At 31.4% G+C, this 18796-nt stretch overlaps 2 protein-coding genes across 4 annotated transcripts in view; both read left to right on the forward strand.

The window, feature by feature from the left end:
* Positions 1 to 5311, forward strand: part of sparta (spartin a) — a 34145-nt gene extending 28834 nt beyond the window's left edge. Inside the window, exons 6-8 of one of the 2 annotated variants that reach the window (XM_061931030.1) lie at positions 2278 to 2436; positions 4417 to 4507; positions 4769 to 5311. In XM_061931030.1, coding sequence (XP_061787014.1) covers positions 2278 to 2436; positions 4417 to 4507; positions 4769 to 4994 — 476 coding nt within the window. In that variant the 3' untranslated portion in view covers positions 4995 to 5311. Of the gene's footprint in view, positions 1 to 2277; positions 2437 to 4416; positions 4508 to 4582; positions 4641 to 4768 lie in introns of those variants that run through there. The other variant, XM_061931031.1, reaches the window with a different exon arrangement.
* A 10857-nt stretch (positions 5312 to 16168) lies between these two features.
* LOC133577336 (SEC14-like protein 2) overlaps positions 16169 to 18796 on the forward strand; it is a 44082-nt gene continuing 41454 nt past the window's right edge. Inside the window, exon 1 of one of the 2 annotated variants that reach the window (XM_061931060.1) lies at positions 16169 to 16820. In XM_061931060.1, the coding sequence (XP_061787044.1) occupies positions 16767 to 16820 (54 nt within the window). In that variant the 5' untranslated portion in view covers positions 16169 to 16766. The remainder of the gene's footprint in view (positions 16821 to 18796) is intronic. The other variant, XM_061931061.1, reaches the window with a different exon arrangement.

Genomic DNA, 18796 nt, shown 5'->3' on the forward strand with positions numbered 1-18796 from the left:
AGTTCCTAGGTATGTAGTCAGTTCTTAGGTACGTAGTCAGTTCTTAGGTACGTGGTCAGTTATTAGGTAGGTGGTCAGTTATTAGGTAGGTGGTCAGTTCCTAGGTACGTGGTCAGTTCCTAGGTATGTAGTCAGTTCCTGGGTATGTGGTCAGTTCTTAGGTACGTAGTCAGTTCTTAGGTACGGGGTCAGTTATTAGGTATGTGGTCAGTTCCTAGGTATGTAGTCAGTTCCTAGGTAGATGGTCAGTTCTTAGGTACGTGGTCAGTTCCTAGGTACATGGTCAGTTCTTAGGTAGGTGGTCAGTTCTTAGGTACGAGGTCAGTTCTTAGGTACGAGGTCAGTTCCTCGGTAGATGGTCAGTTCCTAGGTACGTCGTCACTTTTTAGGTACGTGGTCAGTTCCTAGGTATGTGGTCAGTTCTTAGGTACGTGGTCAGTTCCTAGGTATGTGGTCAGTTCCTAGGTACGTGGTCAGTTCCTAGGTATGTGGTCAGTTCCTAGGTACATGGTCAGTTCCTAGGTACGTGGTCAGTTCCTAGGTAGGTGGTCAGTTCCTAGGTACGTCGTCACTTTTTAGGTACGTGGTCAGTTCCTAGGTATGTGGTCAGTTCTTAGGTACGTGGTCAGTTCCTAGGTATGTGGTCAGTTCCTAGGTACGTGGTCAGTTCCTAGGTACGCGGTCAGTTCCTAAGTACATGGTCAGTTCCTAGGTACGTAGTCAGTTCCTAGGTATGTGGTCAGTTCCTAGGTATGTGGTCAGTTTCTAGGTATGTGGTCAGTTCCTAGGTAGATGGTCAGTTCCTAGGTATGTGGTCAGTTCCTAGGTATGTGGTCAGTTCCTAGGTAGATGGTCAGTTCCTAGGTATGTGGTCAGTTCCTAGGTAGATGGTCAGTTCCTAGGTATGTGGTCAGTTCCTAGGTAAGTAGTCAGTTCCTAGGTATGTGGTCAGTTCTTAGGTACGTAGTCAGTTCTTAGGTACGTGGTCAGTTATTAGGTATGTGGTCAGTTCCTAGGTATGTAGTCAGTTCCTAGGTACGTGGTCAGTTCCTAGGTATGTAGTCAGTTCTAAGGTACGTAGTCAGTTCTTAGGTACGTGGTCAGTTATTAGGTAGGTGGTCAGTTATTAGGTATGTGGTCAGTTCCTAGGTATGTAGTCAGTTCCTAGGTACGTGGTCAGTTCCTAGGTATGTAGTCAGTTCTAAGGTACGTAGTCAGTTCTTAGGTACGTGGTCAGTTATTAGGTAGGTGGTCAGTTATTAGGTAGGTGGTCAGTTCCTAGGTACGTGGTCAGTTCCTAGGTATGTGGTCACTGTTAGGTACGTGGTCAGTTCTCAGGTAAGTGGTCAGTTCCTAGGTATGTAGTCAGTTCCTATGTTTGTGGTCAGTTCTTAGGTACATAGTCAGTTCTTAGGTATGTGGTCAGTTATTAGGTACGTGGTCAGTTCTTAGGTATGTAGTCAGTTCCTAGGTAGGTGGTCAGTTCCTAGGTACGTGGTCAGTTCCTAGGTACGTGGTCAGTTCCTAGGTACATGGTCAGTTCCTAGGTACGTGGTCAGTTCCTAGGTATGTGGTCAGTTTCTAGGTATGTGGTCAGTTCCTAGGTAGATGGTCAGTTCCTAGGTATGTGGTCAGTTTCTAGGTATGTGGTCAGTTCCTAGGTATGTAGTCAGTTCCTAGGTAGATGGTCAGTTCTTAGGTATGTGGTCAGTTCCTAGGTATGTGGTCAGTTCTTAGGTACGTGGTCAGTTCCTAGGTAAGTTGTCAGTTCCTAGGTATGTAGTCAGTTCCTTGGTATGTGGTCAGTTCCTAGGTATGTGGTCAGTTCTTAGGTACGTAGTCAGTTCTTAGGTACGGGGTCAGTTATTAGGTATGTGGTCAGTTCCTAGGTACGTGGTCAGTTCTTAGGTACGTGGTCAGTTCTTAGGTACGTGGTCAGTTCCTAGGTACATGGTCAGTTCTTAGGTAGGTGGTCAGTTCCTAGGTACGAGGTCAGTTCTTAGGTACGAGGTCAGTTCCTCGGTAGATGGTCAGTTCCTAGGTATGTGGTCAGTTCCTAGGTATGTGGTCAGTTCCTAGGTATGTGGTCAGTTCTTAGGTACGTGGTCAATACCTAGGTATGTGGTCAGTTCCTAGGTATGTGGTCAGTTCCTAGGTACGTGGTCAGTTCCTAGGTACATGGTCAGTTCCTAGGTACGTGGTCAGTTCCTAGGTAGGTGGTCAGAACCCTGGCCAAGTTCTCACCATGACCTTCACACACGTGTTGTCGATGGGCAGTGGATGGCGTGAGCACGGTGGCGGAACACCTGGCGGAGAAGGTGGCCCCTCACCTGAAGAAGCACGGCTCCAAGATGATCCCGGAGTCCATGAAGGGCAAAGAGGGGGAGCCGTCTAATATGGAGGGGGCCAAATTTGTGGCCCTCAGCAGCTTACATGGTGACTTCTTTTGTTTCCATCTCACAAATCCACACAATCATTGAAAATATTTAAATCAAACTTCAATGCAGCACTAACCTTTGTGTAGAAGTCTGGTTATGAATAATAACACATTAATAACATAAACACTATAACACATTAATAACATAAACACTATAACATAAACACTATAACACATTAATAACATAAACACTGTAACACATTAATAACATATACACTATAACACATTGATAACATAAACACTATAACACATTAATAACATAAACACTATAACACATTAATAACATAAACACTATAACACATTGATAACATAAACACTATAACACATTAATAACATTAACACTATAACACATTAATAACATAAACATAATAACACATGAATAACATAAACACTAATAGTTGGGCTGGTTATGAATAATAACACAATAATAACATAAACAGTGTAACACATTAACAACATAAAACTTTTACAAAGTTAATAACATAAAAACTTTCAAACATTAATAACACAACAACTATAAAATTTTAATAACATAAAAACTATAAAACATTAACATAAAAACTATAAAATGTTAATAAAATAACAACTATAAAACGTTACAATAAAAACTATAAAATATTAATAGCATTACTACTAAACGTACACATAACTCTAAAATGTTAATAACATAAAAACTATAAAACGTTAACATAACAACTATAAAACGTTAATAACATCAAAACTATAAAACGTTAACATAACTATAAAACGTTAATAACAGAACTATAAAACGTTAACATAACTATAAATTGTTAATAACATAACAACTATAAAATGATAATAATATAAAAACTATAAATCGTTAACATAACTATAAACCGTTAATAACATAACTATAAAACGCTAACATAACTATAAATTGTTAATAACATAACAACTATAAAACGATAATAATATAAAAACTATAAAACGTTAACATAACTATAAACCGTTACCATAACAACTATAAAACGTTAATAACATCACTATAAGATAAAAACTAAAAACTATTAAACGTTAACATAAAAACTATTAAAGGTTAATAACATAACAACTATAAAACGACAATAACATAAAACTATAAAACATTCACATAACTATAAAACGTTAATAACATAAAAACTATAAAACGTTAACATAACTATAAAACGTTAATAACATTAAAACTCTAAAACGTTAACATAACAACTACAAAACGTTAATAACATAACAACTATAAAACGTTAATAACATAACTGTAAAACGTTAATAACATAAAAACTATTAACGTTAACATAAAAACTATAAAATGTTAACATAACTATAAAACGATAATAACAAAAGCTATAAACCTTAACATAACAACTATAAAATGTTTATAACATAACAACTATAAAATGTTAATAACATAACAACTATAAAACGTTAACTCAACTATAAAACGTTAACATAGAAACTATTAAACGTTAATTACACAGCAACTATAAAACTATAACAACATAAAAACTATAAAACGTTAACATAACAACTATAAAACGTCAATAACAGAACTATAAAACGTTAATTTAACTATAAATTGCACAACGTCTCCCTAGCCATAATACATTCCAAAGAACTCAAGGTTAACACACACAGTATACTTGCTGACAGAGCATCAAGAGAAGAAATGGAAAACACCAGCTGTTTTCAAATATGACAAAGAAATGGAAGAAGTACAACTTAAATTCGGATATATGTAAATATCTGCCTCCGACAATATATATACACGTATATATATATATATATATATATATATATATATATATATATATATATATATATATATATATATATATATATATATATATATTTTAATATTTTGACCAGGTTCATGGTCACATCAGTTCCCAGTACCCCTAACATGTCCTCGTGCCCAAATATGGACGTGACAGGAAGTACATAAAAAGGCTGACTGTAGTCTTTGACAAAAAAACCCCCACCAGGTTTCAACACCGTGTGGACCAGTCTGGAGACCAGCGCCAAGCTCATCGGCAGGAGCGTGTCGTCGGAGACGGTGCAAACGGTGACGTACAAGTGAGTAACACGCCCCCACCTCTCCTGCCTTGCTCATGGGTCACTTCCTCTCTGGGACACTTCCTGTCTTTTCAGGTTTCGGGGCTTAAAGAAGCTGTTACGCAAGGCAAACACTTGCTGACTCTTGCTCTTTTTTGGCTCCAATAACGCTTGATTAGTCTGGAGGTGTTTGTCTTGTCGGGGTTTCTGCTCAAGCTCATGTCGGGTGTTGGCGTCCCATAAAACCCTCTGAAAACCTTTGACCACTCCCGGGGCCAAAAGGTACGGCGACGACGCGGGCCAGGCCACCGACACGGCGCTGCGGTCGGCCACCAACGTGGTCGTGACGGCGCACAACATCGACAATCTGGGCATCAAGGCCGTCCTGAAGACCACGGGCAAGGAGGCGGCCAAGGCCATGGTCAAGAAGAAGGAGGGAGCCCAGAAGGAGCCGGAAGTGCCGCAGGACCAAGACCCGAAGAAGAAGGTGGAAGAAGGCAAGAAATAGACCTCGGTCAAAGTGGACTCCCACAGTCCTTTCACTCATGGAAATACATCTCACATTATATTTAATAAACACAGAATTAAGTGGAATAAAAGTGCAAAAAGGTGACATATGATAAGTAATAATAACACAGACTGGCATCGCTCAAAAAATAATAATGAATCAAAATCGATGTTGGTATGAATTATTGACATATTTAAGGCTACAATTAGTTCACATTAAATATTACACTTTGACATTTTTTTGGGCAGGAAAACATTGCATATTTTGTGTGTTTGACATAAAAAAACTAAGTTTTATTTGACAAAAAGGTATAAAACGAAAACATTGAAAAGTAATAAAAGCTTAAAATTGATTGATAGATCGGAAGTTGACTTAAGCTTAAGGTTAAAAAAAAAAGAAGACTTATTTTAACATTTTGAATGGGTACTTTTTGGATTCCCAATCATTTTTGTGTTTTGTTTTCCTTTAAAACTGTCATGTTAATAAATAATAATGAATCAAAATCAATGTTGATATGAATTATTGACTTATTGCTTCACATCAAATATTACACTTTGACATTTTTTGGGCAGGAAAACATTGCATATTTTGTGCGTTTGACATATAAAAAACTATGTTTTATTTGACAAAAAGGTATAAAACAAAAAACATAAAAAAGTAATAAAAGCTTAAAATTGACGGATAGCTCGGAAGTTGAAAAAAAAAATTATGACTTATTTTAACGTTTTTATGAGTGGGAACTTTTTGGATTCCCAATAATTTTAGTGGGGTTTTTTTTCTTTAAAACTGTCATTGTTAATAAATAATAATGAATCAAAATCAATGTTGGTATGAATTATTGACTTATTGCTTCACATCAAATATTACACTTTGACATTTTTTTGGCAGGAAAACATTGCATATTTTGTGTGTTTGACATAAAAAACTACGTTTTATTTGACAAAAAGGTATAAAACAAAAACATAAAAAAGTAATAAAAGCTTAAAATTGACGGATAGATCAGAAGTTGAAAAAAAAAATTATGACTTATTTTAACGTTTTTATCAGTGGGAACTTTTTGGATTCCCAATAATTTTAGTGGGTTTTTTTTTCTTTAAAACTGTCATTGTTAATAAATAATAATGAATCAAAATCAATGTTGGTATGAATTATTGACTTATTGCTTCACATCAAATATTCCACTTTGACATTTTTTGGGCAGGAAAACATTGCATATTTTGTGTGTTTGACATATAAAAAAAACTAAGTTTTATTTGACAAAAAGGTATAAAACAAAAACATAAAAAAGTAATAAAAGCTTAAAATTGACGGATAGATCGGAAGTTGAAAAAAAATGTATGACTTATTTTAACGTTTTTATCAGTGGGAACTTTTTGGATTCCCAATAATTTTAGTGGGTTTTTTCTTCTTCAAAACTGTCATTGTTAATAAATAATAATGAATCAAAATCAATGTTGGTATGAATTATTGACTTATTGCTTCACATCAAATATTACACTTTGACATTTTTTGGGGGAAAACATTGCATATTTTGTGTGTTTGACATAAAAAACTAAGTTTTATTTGACAAAAAGGTATAAAACAAAAAACATAAAAAAGTAATAAAAGCTTAAAATTGACGAATAGATCGGAAGTTGCCTTAAGCTTATGGTAAAAAAAGAAAAAAAATAATGACTTATTTTAACATTTTCAGTGGGTACTTTTTGGATGCCCAATAATTTTAGTGGTTTTTTTTTTCTTCTTTAAAACTGTCATTGTTAATAAATAATAATGAATCAAAATCAATGTTGTTATGAATTATTGACATATTTAAGGCTCCAATTAGTTCACATTAAATATTCCACTTTGACATTTTTTTTGGCAGGAAAACATTGCATATTTTGTGTGTTTGACATATAAAAACTACGTTTTATTTGACAAAAAGGTATAAAACAAAAAACATAAAAAAGTAATAAAAGCTTAAAATTGACGGATAGATCGGAAGTTGAAAAAAAAAATTATGACTTATTTTAACGTTTTTATCAGTGGGAAATTTTTGGATTCCCAATAATTTTAGTGGGGGGTTTTTTTTCTTTAAAACTGTCATTGTTAATAAATAATAATGAATCAAAATCAATGTGGGTATGAATTATTGACTTATTGCTTTACATCAAATATTACACTTTGACATTTTTGGGCAGGAAAACATTGCATATTTTGTGTGTTTGACATATAAAAAACTACGTTTTATTTGACAAAAAGGTATAAAACAAAAACATTGAAAAGTAATAAAAGCTTAAAATTGACGGATAGATCGGAAGTTGAAAAAAAAAAACAACTTATTTTAACGTTTTTATCAGTGGGAAATTTTTGGATTCCCAATAATTTTAGTGAGTTTTTTTTTCTTTAAAACTGTCATTGTTAATAAATAATAATGAATCAAAATCAATGTTGGTATGAATTATTGACTTATTGCTTCACATCAAATATTCCACTTTGACATTTTTTGGGGGGAAAACATTGCATATTTTGTGTGTTTGACATAAAAAACTAAGTTTTATTTGACAAAAAGGTATAAAACAAAAAACATTAAAAAGTCATAAAAGCTTAAAATTGACGGATAGATCGGAAGTTGAAAAAAAAAATTATGACTTATTTTAACGTTTTTATCAGTGGGAACATTTTGGATTCCCAATCATTTTAGTGGGGGTTTTTTTCTTCAAAACTGTCATTGTTAATAAATAATAATGAATCAAAATCAATGTTGGTATGAATTATTGACTTATTGCTTCACATCAAATATTACACTTTGACATTTTTTGGGGGAAAACATTGCATATTTTGTGCGTTTGACATAAAAAACTACGTTTTATTTGACAAAAAGGTATAAAACATAAAACATAAAAAAGTAATAAAAGCTTAAAATTGACGCATGGATCGGAAGTTGCCTTAAGATTATGGTAAAAAAAGAAAAAAAATTATGACTTATTTTAAGATTTTAGTGGGTACTTTTTGGATGCCCAATAATTTTAGTGGGGGTTTTTTTCTTTAAAACTGTCATTGTTAATAAATAATAATGAATCAAAATCAATGTTGGTATGAATTATTGACTTATTGCTTCACATCAAATATTCCACTTTGACATTTGTGGGGGGAAAACATTGCATATTTTGTGTGTTTGACATAAAAAACTAAGTTTTATTTGACGAAAAGGTATAAAACAAAAACATAAAAAAGTAATAAAAGCTTAAAATTGTCGGATAGATCGGAAGTTGAAAAAAAAAAGATGACTTATTTTACCGTTTTTATCAGTGGGAACTTTTTGGATTCCCAATAATTTTAGTGGTTTTTTTTTCTTTAAAACTGTCATTGTTAATAAATAATAATGAATCAAAATCAATGTTGGTATGAATTATTGACTTATTGCTTCACATCAAATATTCCACTTTGACATTTTTTGGGGGAAAACATTGCATATTTTGTGTGTTTGACATAAAAAACTATGTTTTATTTGACAAAAAGGTATAAAACAAAAACATTGAAAAGTAATAAAAGCTTAAAATTGACGGATAGATCAGAAGTTGAAAAAAACCTACTTATTTTAACGTTTTTATCAGTGGGAACTTTTTGGATCCCCAATAATTTTAGTGGGTTTTTTTTTTCTTTAAAACTGTCATTGCTAATAAATAATAATGAATCAAAATCAATGTTGGTAAGAATTATTGACTTATTGCTTCACATCAAATATTACACTTTGACATTTTTTGGGCAGGAAAACATTGCATATTTTGTGTGTTTGACATATAAAAAAACTACGTTTTATTTGACAAAAAGGTATAAAACAAAAACATAAAAAAGTAATAAAAGCTTAAAATTGACGGATAGATCGGAAATTGAAAAAAAAAATTATGACTTATTTTAACGTTTTTATCAGTGGGAACTTTTTGGATTCCCAATAATTTTAGTGGGGGTTTTTCTTTAAAACTGTCATTGTTAATAAATAATAATGAATCAAAATCAATGTTGGTATGAATTATTGACTTATTGCTTCACATCAAATATTACACTTTGACATTTTTTGGGGGAAAACATTGCATATTTTGTGTGTTTGACATAAAAAACTAAGTTTTACTTGACAAAAATGTATAAAACATAAAACATAAAAAAGTAATAAAAGATTCAAATTGACGGATAGATCGGAAGTTGAAAAAAAAAAAAAGAGGACTTATTTTAACGTTTTTATCAGTGGGAACTTTTTGGATTCCCAATAATTTTAGTGGTTTTTTTCTTTCTTTAAAACTGTCATTGTTAATAAATAATAATGAATCAAAATCAATGTTGGTATGAATTATTGACTTATTGCTTCACATCAAATATTACACTTTGACATTTTTTAGGCAGGAAAACATTGCATATTTTGTGTGTTTGACATATAAAAAAAACTACGTTTTATTTGACAAAAAGGTATAAAACAAAAAACATAAAAAAGTAATAAAAGCTTAAAATTGGCGGATGGATCGGAAGTTGAAAAAAAAAATACTTATTTTAACATTTTTATCAGTGGGAACTTTTTGGATTCCCAATAATTTTAGTGTTTTTTTTTCTTCTTTAAAACTGTTATTGTTAATAAATAATAATGAATCAAAATCAATGTTGGTATGAATTATTGACTTATTGCTTCACATCAAATATTCCACTTTGACATTTTTTGGGGGAAAACATTGCATATTTTGTGTGTTTGACATAAAAAAACTAAGTTTTATTCGACAAAAAGGTATAAAACAAAAAACATAAAAAAGTAATAAAAGCTTAAAATTGACGGATAGCTCGGAAGTTGAAAAAAAAAATTATGACTTATTTTAACGTTTTTATCAGTGGGAACTTTTTGGATTCCCAATAATTTTAGTGGGTTTTTTTTTCTTTAAAACTGTCATTGTTAATAAATAATAATGAATCAAAATCAATGTGGCATGAATTATTGACTTATTGCTTCAAATCAAATATTACACTTTGACATTTTTTAGGCAGGAAAACATTGCATATTTTGTGTGTTTGACATATAAAAAAACGACGTTTTATTTGACAAAAAGGTATAAAACAAAAACATAAAAAAGTAATAAAAGCTTAAAATTGACGGATAGATCGGAAGTTGAAAAAAAACAACTTATTTTAACATTTTTATCAGTGGGAACTTTTTGGATTCCCAATAATTTTAGTGGGGTTTCTTTTCTTTAAAACTGTCATTGTTAATAAATAATAATGAATCAAAATCAATGTTGGTATGAATTATTGACTTATTGCTTCACATCAAATATTCCACTTTGACATTTTTGGGGGGAAAACATTGCATATTTTGTGTGTTTGACATATAAAAAAACTAAGTTTTATTTGACAAAAAGGTATAACACAAAAAACATAAAAAAGTAATAAAAGCTTAAAATTGACGGATAGATCGGAAGTTGAAAAAAAACAAACATATTTTAACGTTTTTATCAGTGGGTACTTTTTGGATTCCCAATCATTTTAGTGTTTTTTTTTTCTTTAAAACCGTCATTGTTAATAAATAATAATGAATCAAAATCAATGTTGGTATGAATTATTGACTTATTGCTTCACATCAAATATTACACTTTGACATTTTTTGGGCAGGAAAACATTGCATATTTTGTGTGTTTGACATATAAAAAAAACAACGTTTTATTTGACAAAAAGGTATAAAACAAAAAACATAAAAAAGTCATAAAAGCTTAAAATTGACGGATAGATCGGAAGTTGGAAAAAAAAAACTTATTTTAACGTTTTTATCAGTGGGAACTTTTTGGATTCCCAATAATTTTAGTGGGTTTTTTTTCTTTAAAACTGTCATTGTTAATAAATAATAATGAATCAAAATCAATGTTGGTATGAATTATTGACTAATTGCTTCACATCAAATATTACACTTTGACATTTTTGGGGGGAAAACATTGCATATTTTGTGTGTTTGACATATAAAAAAACTAAGTTTTATTTGACAAAAAGGTATAACACAAAAAACATAAAAAAGTAATAAAAGCTTAAAATTGACGGATAGATCGGAAGTTGAAAAAACAACAACATATTTTAACGTTTTTATCAGTGGGTACTTTTTGGATTCCCAATCATTTTAGTGTTTTTTTTTTCTTTAAAACCGTCATTGTTAATAAATAATAATGAATCAAAATCAATGTTGGTATGAATTATTGACTTATTGCTTCACATCAAATATTCCACTTTGACATTTTTGGGGGGAAAACATTGCATAATTTGTGTGTTTGACATAAAAAACTAAGTGTTATTCGACAAAAAGGTATAAAACATAAAAAAGTAATAAAAGCTTAAAATTGACGGATTGATCGGAAGTTGAAAAAAAAAATACTTATTTTAACGTTTTTATCAGTGGGAACTTTTTGGATTCCCAATAATTTTAGTGTTTTTTTTTTTCTTTAAAACTGTCATTGTTAATAAATAATAATGAATCAAAATCAATGTTGGTATGAATTATTGACTTATTGCTTCACATCAAATATTCCACTTTGACATTTTTTGGGGGAAAACATTGCATATTTTGTGTGTTTGACATAAAAAAACTAAGTTTTATTCGACAAAAAGGTATAAAACATAAAACATAAAAAAGTAATACAAGCTTAAAATTGACGGATGGATCGGAAGTTGCCTTAAGCTTATGGTAAAAAAAATAAAAAAATAATGACTTATTTTAACATTTTCAGTGGGTACTTTTTGGATGCCCAATAATTTTAGTGGGTTTTTTTTTTCTTTAAAACTGTCATTGTTAGTAAATAATAATGAATCAAAATCAATGTTGTTATGAATTATTGACATATTTAAGGCTCCAATTAGTTCACATTAAATATTCCACTTTGACATTTTTTGGGCAGGAAAACATTGCATATTTTGTGTGTTTGACATAAAAAACTACGTTTTATTTGACAAAAAGGTATAAAACAAAAACATAAAAAAGTAATAAAAGCTTAAAATTGACGGATAGATCGGAAGTTGACTTAAGCTTATGGTTAAAAAAAAGAAAAAGAAAAAAAACAAGACTTATTTTAACATTTTGAATGGGTACTTTTTGATTCCCAATCATTTTTGTGTTTTGTTTTCCTTTAAAACTGTCATGTTAATAAATAATAATGAATCAAAATCAATGTTGGTATGAATTATTGACTTATTGCTTCACATCAAATATTCCACTTTGACATTTTTTGGGGGAAACATTGCATATTTTGTGTGTTTGACATAAAAAACGAAGTTTTATTTGACAAAAAGGTATAAAACAAAAACATAAAAAAGTATCAAAAGCTTAAAATTGACGGATAGATCGGAAGTTGAAAAAAAAAAAAAACTTATTTTAACGTTTTTATCAGTGGGAACTTTTTGGATTCCCAATAATTTTAGTGGGGTTTTTTTTCTTTAAAACTGTCATTGTTAATAAATAATAATGAATCAAAATCAATGTGGGTATGAATTATTGACTTATTGCTTCACATCAAATATTACACTTTGACATTTTTTCGGCAGGAAAACATTGCATATTTTGTGCGTTTGACATATAAAAAACTATGTTTTATTTGACAAAAAGGTATAAAACAAAAACATAAAAAAAAAATAAAAGCTTAAAATTGACGGATAGATCGGAAATTGAAAAAAAAAAAAAAAAGACTTATTTTAACGTTTTTATCAGTGGGAACTTTTTGGATTCCCAATAATTTTAGTGGTTTTTTTTTTTTTAAACTGTCATTGTTAATAAATAATAATGAATCAAAATCAATGTTGGTATGAATTATTGACTTATTGCTTCACATCAAATATTCCACTTTGACATTTTTTGGGCAGGAAAACATTGCATATTTTGTGTGTTTGACATATAAAAACTACGTTTTATTTGACAAAAAGGTATAAAACAAAAACATAAAAAAGTAATAAAAGATCGGAAGTTGAAAAAAAAAATACTTATTTTAACGTTTTTATCAGTGGGAACTTTTTGGATTCCCAATAATTTTAGTGGGGTTTTTTTTCTTTAAAACGGTCATTGTTAATAAATAATAATGAATCAAAATCAATGTTGGTATGAATTATTGACTTATTGCTTCACATCAAATATTACACTTTGACATTTTTTGGGCAGGAAAACATTGCATATTTTGTGTGTTTGACATATAAAAAACTACGTTTTATTTGACAAAAAGGTATAAAACAAAAACATAAAAAAGTAATAAAAGCTTAAAATTGACGGAAAGATCGGATGTTGAAAAAAAAATTACTTATTTTAATGTTTTTATCAGTGGGAACTTTTTGGATTCCCAATAATTTTAGTGGGTTTTTTTTCTTTAAAACTGTCATTGTTAATAAATAATAATGAATCATAATCAATGTTGGTATGAATTATTGACTTATTGCTTCACATCAAATATTCCACTTTGACATTTTTGGGGCAGGAAAACATTGCATATTTTGTGTGTTTGACATATAAAAAAACGACGTTTTATTTGACAAAAAGGTATAAAACAAAAACATAAAAAAGTAATAAAAGCTTAAAATTGACGGATAGAGCGGAAGTTGAAAAAAAAAAGATGACTTATTTTAACATTTTTATCAGTGGGAACTTTTTGGATTCCCAATAATTTTAGTGGGGTTTTTTTTCTTTAAAACTGTCATTGTTAATAAATAATAATGAATCAAAATCAATGTTGGTATGAATTATTGACTTATTGCTTCACATCAAATATTACACTTTGACATTTTTTGGGCAGGAAAACATTGCATATTTTGTGTGTTTGACATAAAAAACTACGTTTTATTTGACAAAAAGGTATAAAACAAAAACATAAAAAAGTAATAAAAGCTTAAAATTGACGGATAGATCAGAAGTTGAAAAAAAAAATTATGACTTATTTTAACGTTTTTATCAGTGGGAACTTTTTGGATTCCCAATAATTTTAGTGGGGTTTTTTTTTCTTTAAAACTGTCATTGTTAATAGATAATAATGAATCAAAATCAATGTGGTATGAATTATTGACTTATTGCTTCACATCAAATATTACACTTTGACATTTTTTGGGCAGGAAAACATTGCATATATTGTGTGTTTGACATATAAAAAAACTACGTTTTATTTGACAAAAAGGTATAAAACAAAAACATAAAAAAGTAATAAAAGCTTAAAATTGACGGATGGATCGGAAGTTGGTAAAAAAAAAATATATATATATATATATATATATATACACACACACATATATATATATGTATATACCCTATATATATATATATATATATATATATATATATATATATATATATATATATATATATATATATATACAGGGCCGGCCCGTGGCATAGGCCGTATAGGCAAATGCTAAGGGCGCCGTCCATCAGGGGGCGCCACGCCAGTGCCACAAATGTTGGAGATAAAAAAAAGAAGAAAAAGTTGGTAATATTATTTCTAAATACAAAAAATAATCCCACGTTAATTAAAATGCAAAGTAAAGCCTATTTAATAGAAATATTATTTGTTACAACATCCCTGTAATTAATTAATTAATTCAGTCATTATTAACATACTGAGATGAAGAATATCTTATTTTCAATAAGGTTGAAAGTATTTCTCATAATTCTTCTTCTTTGTACTCTGTAAGCACTATTATTTTGAACAACCTCTTAAACTGGATCATATCAGTACAATTTTTAACTTCTTTACTTAATCCATTCCATAATTTAATTCCACATACTGATATGCTAAAAGTTCTAAGTGTTGTACGTGCATATAAATGTTTGTATTAGATCTTTTAAGCAGGTGTTTTTTGTTTACATTGTTATTGCCTTCTGGTTAGCTCATGTTTGCCCTGCAGGTAATAGTCACTTTTCCACCCCTTTATATATTAGGTATAGTTGTAAGTAAAAAAAAAAAGTCAAAGACAAAGCTATTCGGTTTCTTGTGAGTATATACACTTCACTGCCGATGTGGGGGGGGGGCGCCACCTAAAATCTTGCCTAGGGCGCCAGATTGGTTAGGGCCTGTATATATATATAACAAAGCGCAAAGGCTCACACAAGTTCAGTAAATAATTTAAAAGTTTCGGATATTATTATTATTATTATTTTTATTTTTTTGAATTTTATAAACCTTTATTTATAAATTGCAACATTTACAAACAGTTGACAAATAAAAATCTAAATAACTACAAAAACAGCGCCAGGGGTTATATATATATATATATATATATATATATATATATATATATATATATATATATATATATATATATATATATATATATATATATGTATATATATATATATATATATATATATGTATGTGTGGGGGAAAAAAATCACAAGACTATTTCATCTCTACAGGCCTGTTTCATGAGGGGGGTACCCTCAATCGTCAGGAGATTGACGTCTCCTCACGATTGAGGGTACCCCCCTCATGCAACAGGCCTGTAGAGATGAAATAGTCTTGTGATTTTTTTTCCCCACACATACATATATTGCGCTCTACTACGGTATCGAGCACTATTTTTTGGATAACCTTATTAAGACATATATATATATATATATATATATATATATATATATATATATATATACACATATATATATATATATATATATATATATATATATATATATATATATATATATATATATATATGTATATATATATATATATATATATATATATATATATGTATATATATATATATATATATATATATATACATATATATATATATATATATATATACATATATATATATATATATATATATATATATATATATATATATATATATATATATATATATATATATATATATATATATATATATATATATATATATATAACAAAGTGCAAAGCCATAGGCTCACACAATTTCAGTAAATAATTTAAATTTGGAACACAGCATCGTCGTTTTCACAGCTTTTTGGTTGTTAGAGGTAGAGGTTTGGGATATTATTATTATTGTATTTTATTTATTTATTTATTTATTTATGGGATATTATTTTCATACCTCGCGCTTGCTGACCTGACGTCACATCGGAAAAAAAAGCCACGGTGGCAACGCCTCAAGACAGTTCCGCCTCGCACTTCCGGTTTCGCCAACGCTGCGACGCACTTCCGCCACGGAACGACGACGCTGGCATGGGCGCCAAAAACGCTTATTCTTTAAAAAATATATATTTTCTTTCCAATCGTTTTTAGGTCACGTACATTTTTGACCCGTGTAACAATACCCACTGGCCACCTCCTACCGTGGCTCTTTTTCTTCGTCAATTCCGCGTGTAAGTGACTGAAAAATGTGTCGAGTTTGGCTTGAGGCCTACATTTTTTTGAAGCCGTAAATTGCGCCTATTTAAACACTAATTGCCGAGAACTTGGCAAGATAAATGTGTTTTACCAGCCAGTTTTTACATATAAGTCGCTACCAGTCATTATATGACCAAATATGGCGTGAATGTATCGTTTTAATTGAGAACCGACAAGAGCATAGGAGCCGGGTCGTCCTCTTGACGCGTTTGTACTCTTCGGCGCCGTCAGCTGCTCTACGAGGAGTCATGTTTACGTTTCCTCTCCGGACCTTGCTGCTCTCTCCTCCGAGTCACCTGCTCGGTGGAGGCTGTCGCCGCCAGCCAGCATCGCAGGGGCGGGAGTCCGCCTGCTGCGATTAGCAAGGGCTGGTCTGTGTCAGCACGGCGCACACTTCTTAAGTCGCAGCTTATCGAGCATCCTCAGGCGGGCAGACATGAGCGGGAGGCTGGGAGACCTCAGCCCCAAACAGGCGGACGCTCTTCACCAGGTAAGGAAATAATCATCACAAATCAATTAAATGACTTTACTATTACATTAATATTGGAATGCAATGACTCGGTGCGTTTGCAAAGAACTAAAATGATGCACAAAGCAACCTATAACCGCCACCCAAGATTGTACAACAGTTTTTTTTCCCTCAGCAAAAGATGAGAAATCGAATTTAAACACATGTACAACACTTAAGACCTTTAGCGTATCTGTTTGTGGAACTAAATCATTCATTTCATTTTTCATTTATTTATTTATTTCAGGCAATGACATAAAAAGTACAAAGTTGACAACACATAATAATATAAATTAATATAGTGCAAAAGGTAATGTATAGTATGCAGGCCCGGCCCTAACCAATCTGGCGCCCTAGGCAAGATTTTAGGTGGCGCCCCCCCACATCGGCAGTGAAGTGTATATACTCACAAGAACCCGAATAGCTTTGTCTTTGACCTTTTTTTTTTTACTTACAACTATACCTAATGTTGTAGCAAATAATATTTCTATTAAATAGGCTTTACTTTGCATTTTAATTAACGTGGGATTATTTTTTGTATTTAGAAATAATAGTACCAACTTTTTTTTTTTTTTTTTTTTTTTCTCCAACATTTGTGGCACTGGCGTGGCGCCCCCTGATGGACGGCGCCCTTAGCATTTGCCTATACGGCCTATGCCACGGGCCGGCCCTGAGTGTACCTACCTTGTCTGTATTGTGGGTACGCTGGTGCTTCCTGCTTTTAAGCAGCCTTCTTGAAAAAACAGCAGCATCAGCGCAGCGGCTCTTTGAAGGGTCATAAAATCAAAACCGGAGCCCGGTATCAAAACTCTTTCACTAACTTTTAATCAGAAGGGTTCAATCTCTCTCCTGTGTTAGTTTGAAGCCGAAACGTCAAACACGCTCAGACGAGATAATGTATGAAGAAAGGTGACCGGTTTTTACAAAAATGTTGTGTTGAAGGGGGAATAGCAAACTTCCAGTAGATTTTTGCTGGGGGTTGTCAATTTATGAAATGTAGGTCTAAGTGAGACCTACGGAGAGGTTTTTGTTTCATGTCTCTACGACCTTCCCAATGGGAGTTACAGGCAGTTTTGTCATTTTTTTTCTTCCGAGGAGCAGTTTTTTTCCTCCGTTTTATTCAAAAATTGCTCAAGAGCGCAATTTTTAAATTTGGGGTTAGGGTTTTTTATTAGATCGCAATATTTGCCAGTCCTGATGTGTGTGTTCAGTTTGGTGAGTTTTGAAGCATGTTAAGGGGGTCAAATTACAGCTCAAAGAGGCAAAAGTGACTGTTTTTAGTACTTTTTTGTCTTGAAGGGGGAATTGCCAACTTCCTGTTGATTTTTGCCCGAGGAAATTAATTAATAAAAAGTAGGTCTAAGTGAGACCTACATAGAGGTTTTTGTTTCATGTCTTTACGACATTTGTACTGGGAGTTAGAGGCAGTTTTTGTTTTAGGGGGCGCTAAAGCGCAATTTTGAGTTTTGAGGTTAGATTTTTTTTACCAAAGAGTTTTGTTCGCGTTTATTGATGTGTGCGTCAAATTTGGTGAGTTTTGAAGCATGTTAAGGGGGTCAAATTACAGTGCAAAGCTGCGGAATAATAATAATAATAAAGAATGAATAAAACCTTACAAATTCAATAGGTCCTTATGTCCCATTGCATAAGGACTCCCTTTGGGAGTCCTTATACAATGGGCCATGCGGGCCCTAATTAATATAGTGCAAAAGGTAATGTATAGTATGTAATGCATGATTGTCCAGTTTTGCCTGAAAGGGAGTGGGAAGAAGATAAGTTATTTAATCCCACTCCCAGTTCTCCATTCAGTGATTATTCACATGACTTTCACTCTTACTTTGTTCATTTATTATAATCAGAGGTGGGTAGAGTAGCCAGAAATTGTACTCAAGTAAGAGTACTGTTACTTTAGAGATTTATTACTCAAGTAAAAGTAAGGAGTAGTCACCCAAATATTT

This window comes from Nerophis lumbriciformis, linkage group LG37, assembly GCF_033978685.3.
Source record: "Nerophis lumbriciformis linkage group LG37, RoL_Nlum_v2.1, whole genome shotgun sequence".
Classification (NCBI taxonomy): Eukaryota; Metazoa; Chordata; class Actinopteri; order Syngnathiformes; family Syngnathidae; genus Nerophis; species Nerophis lumbriciformis.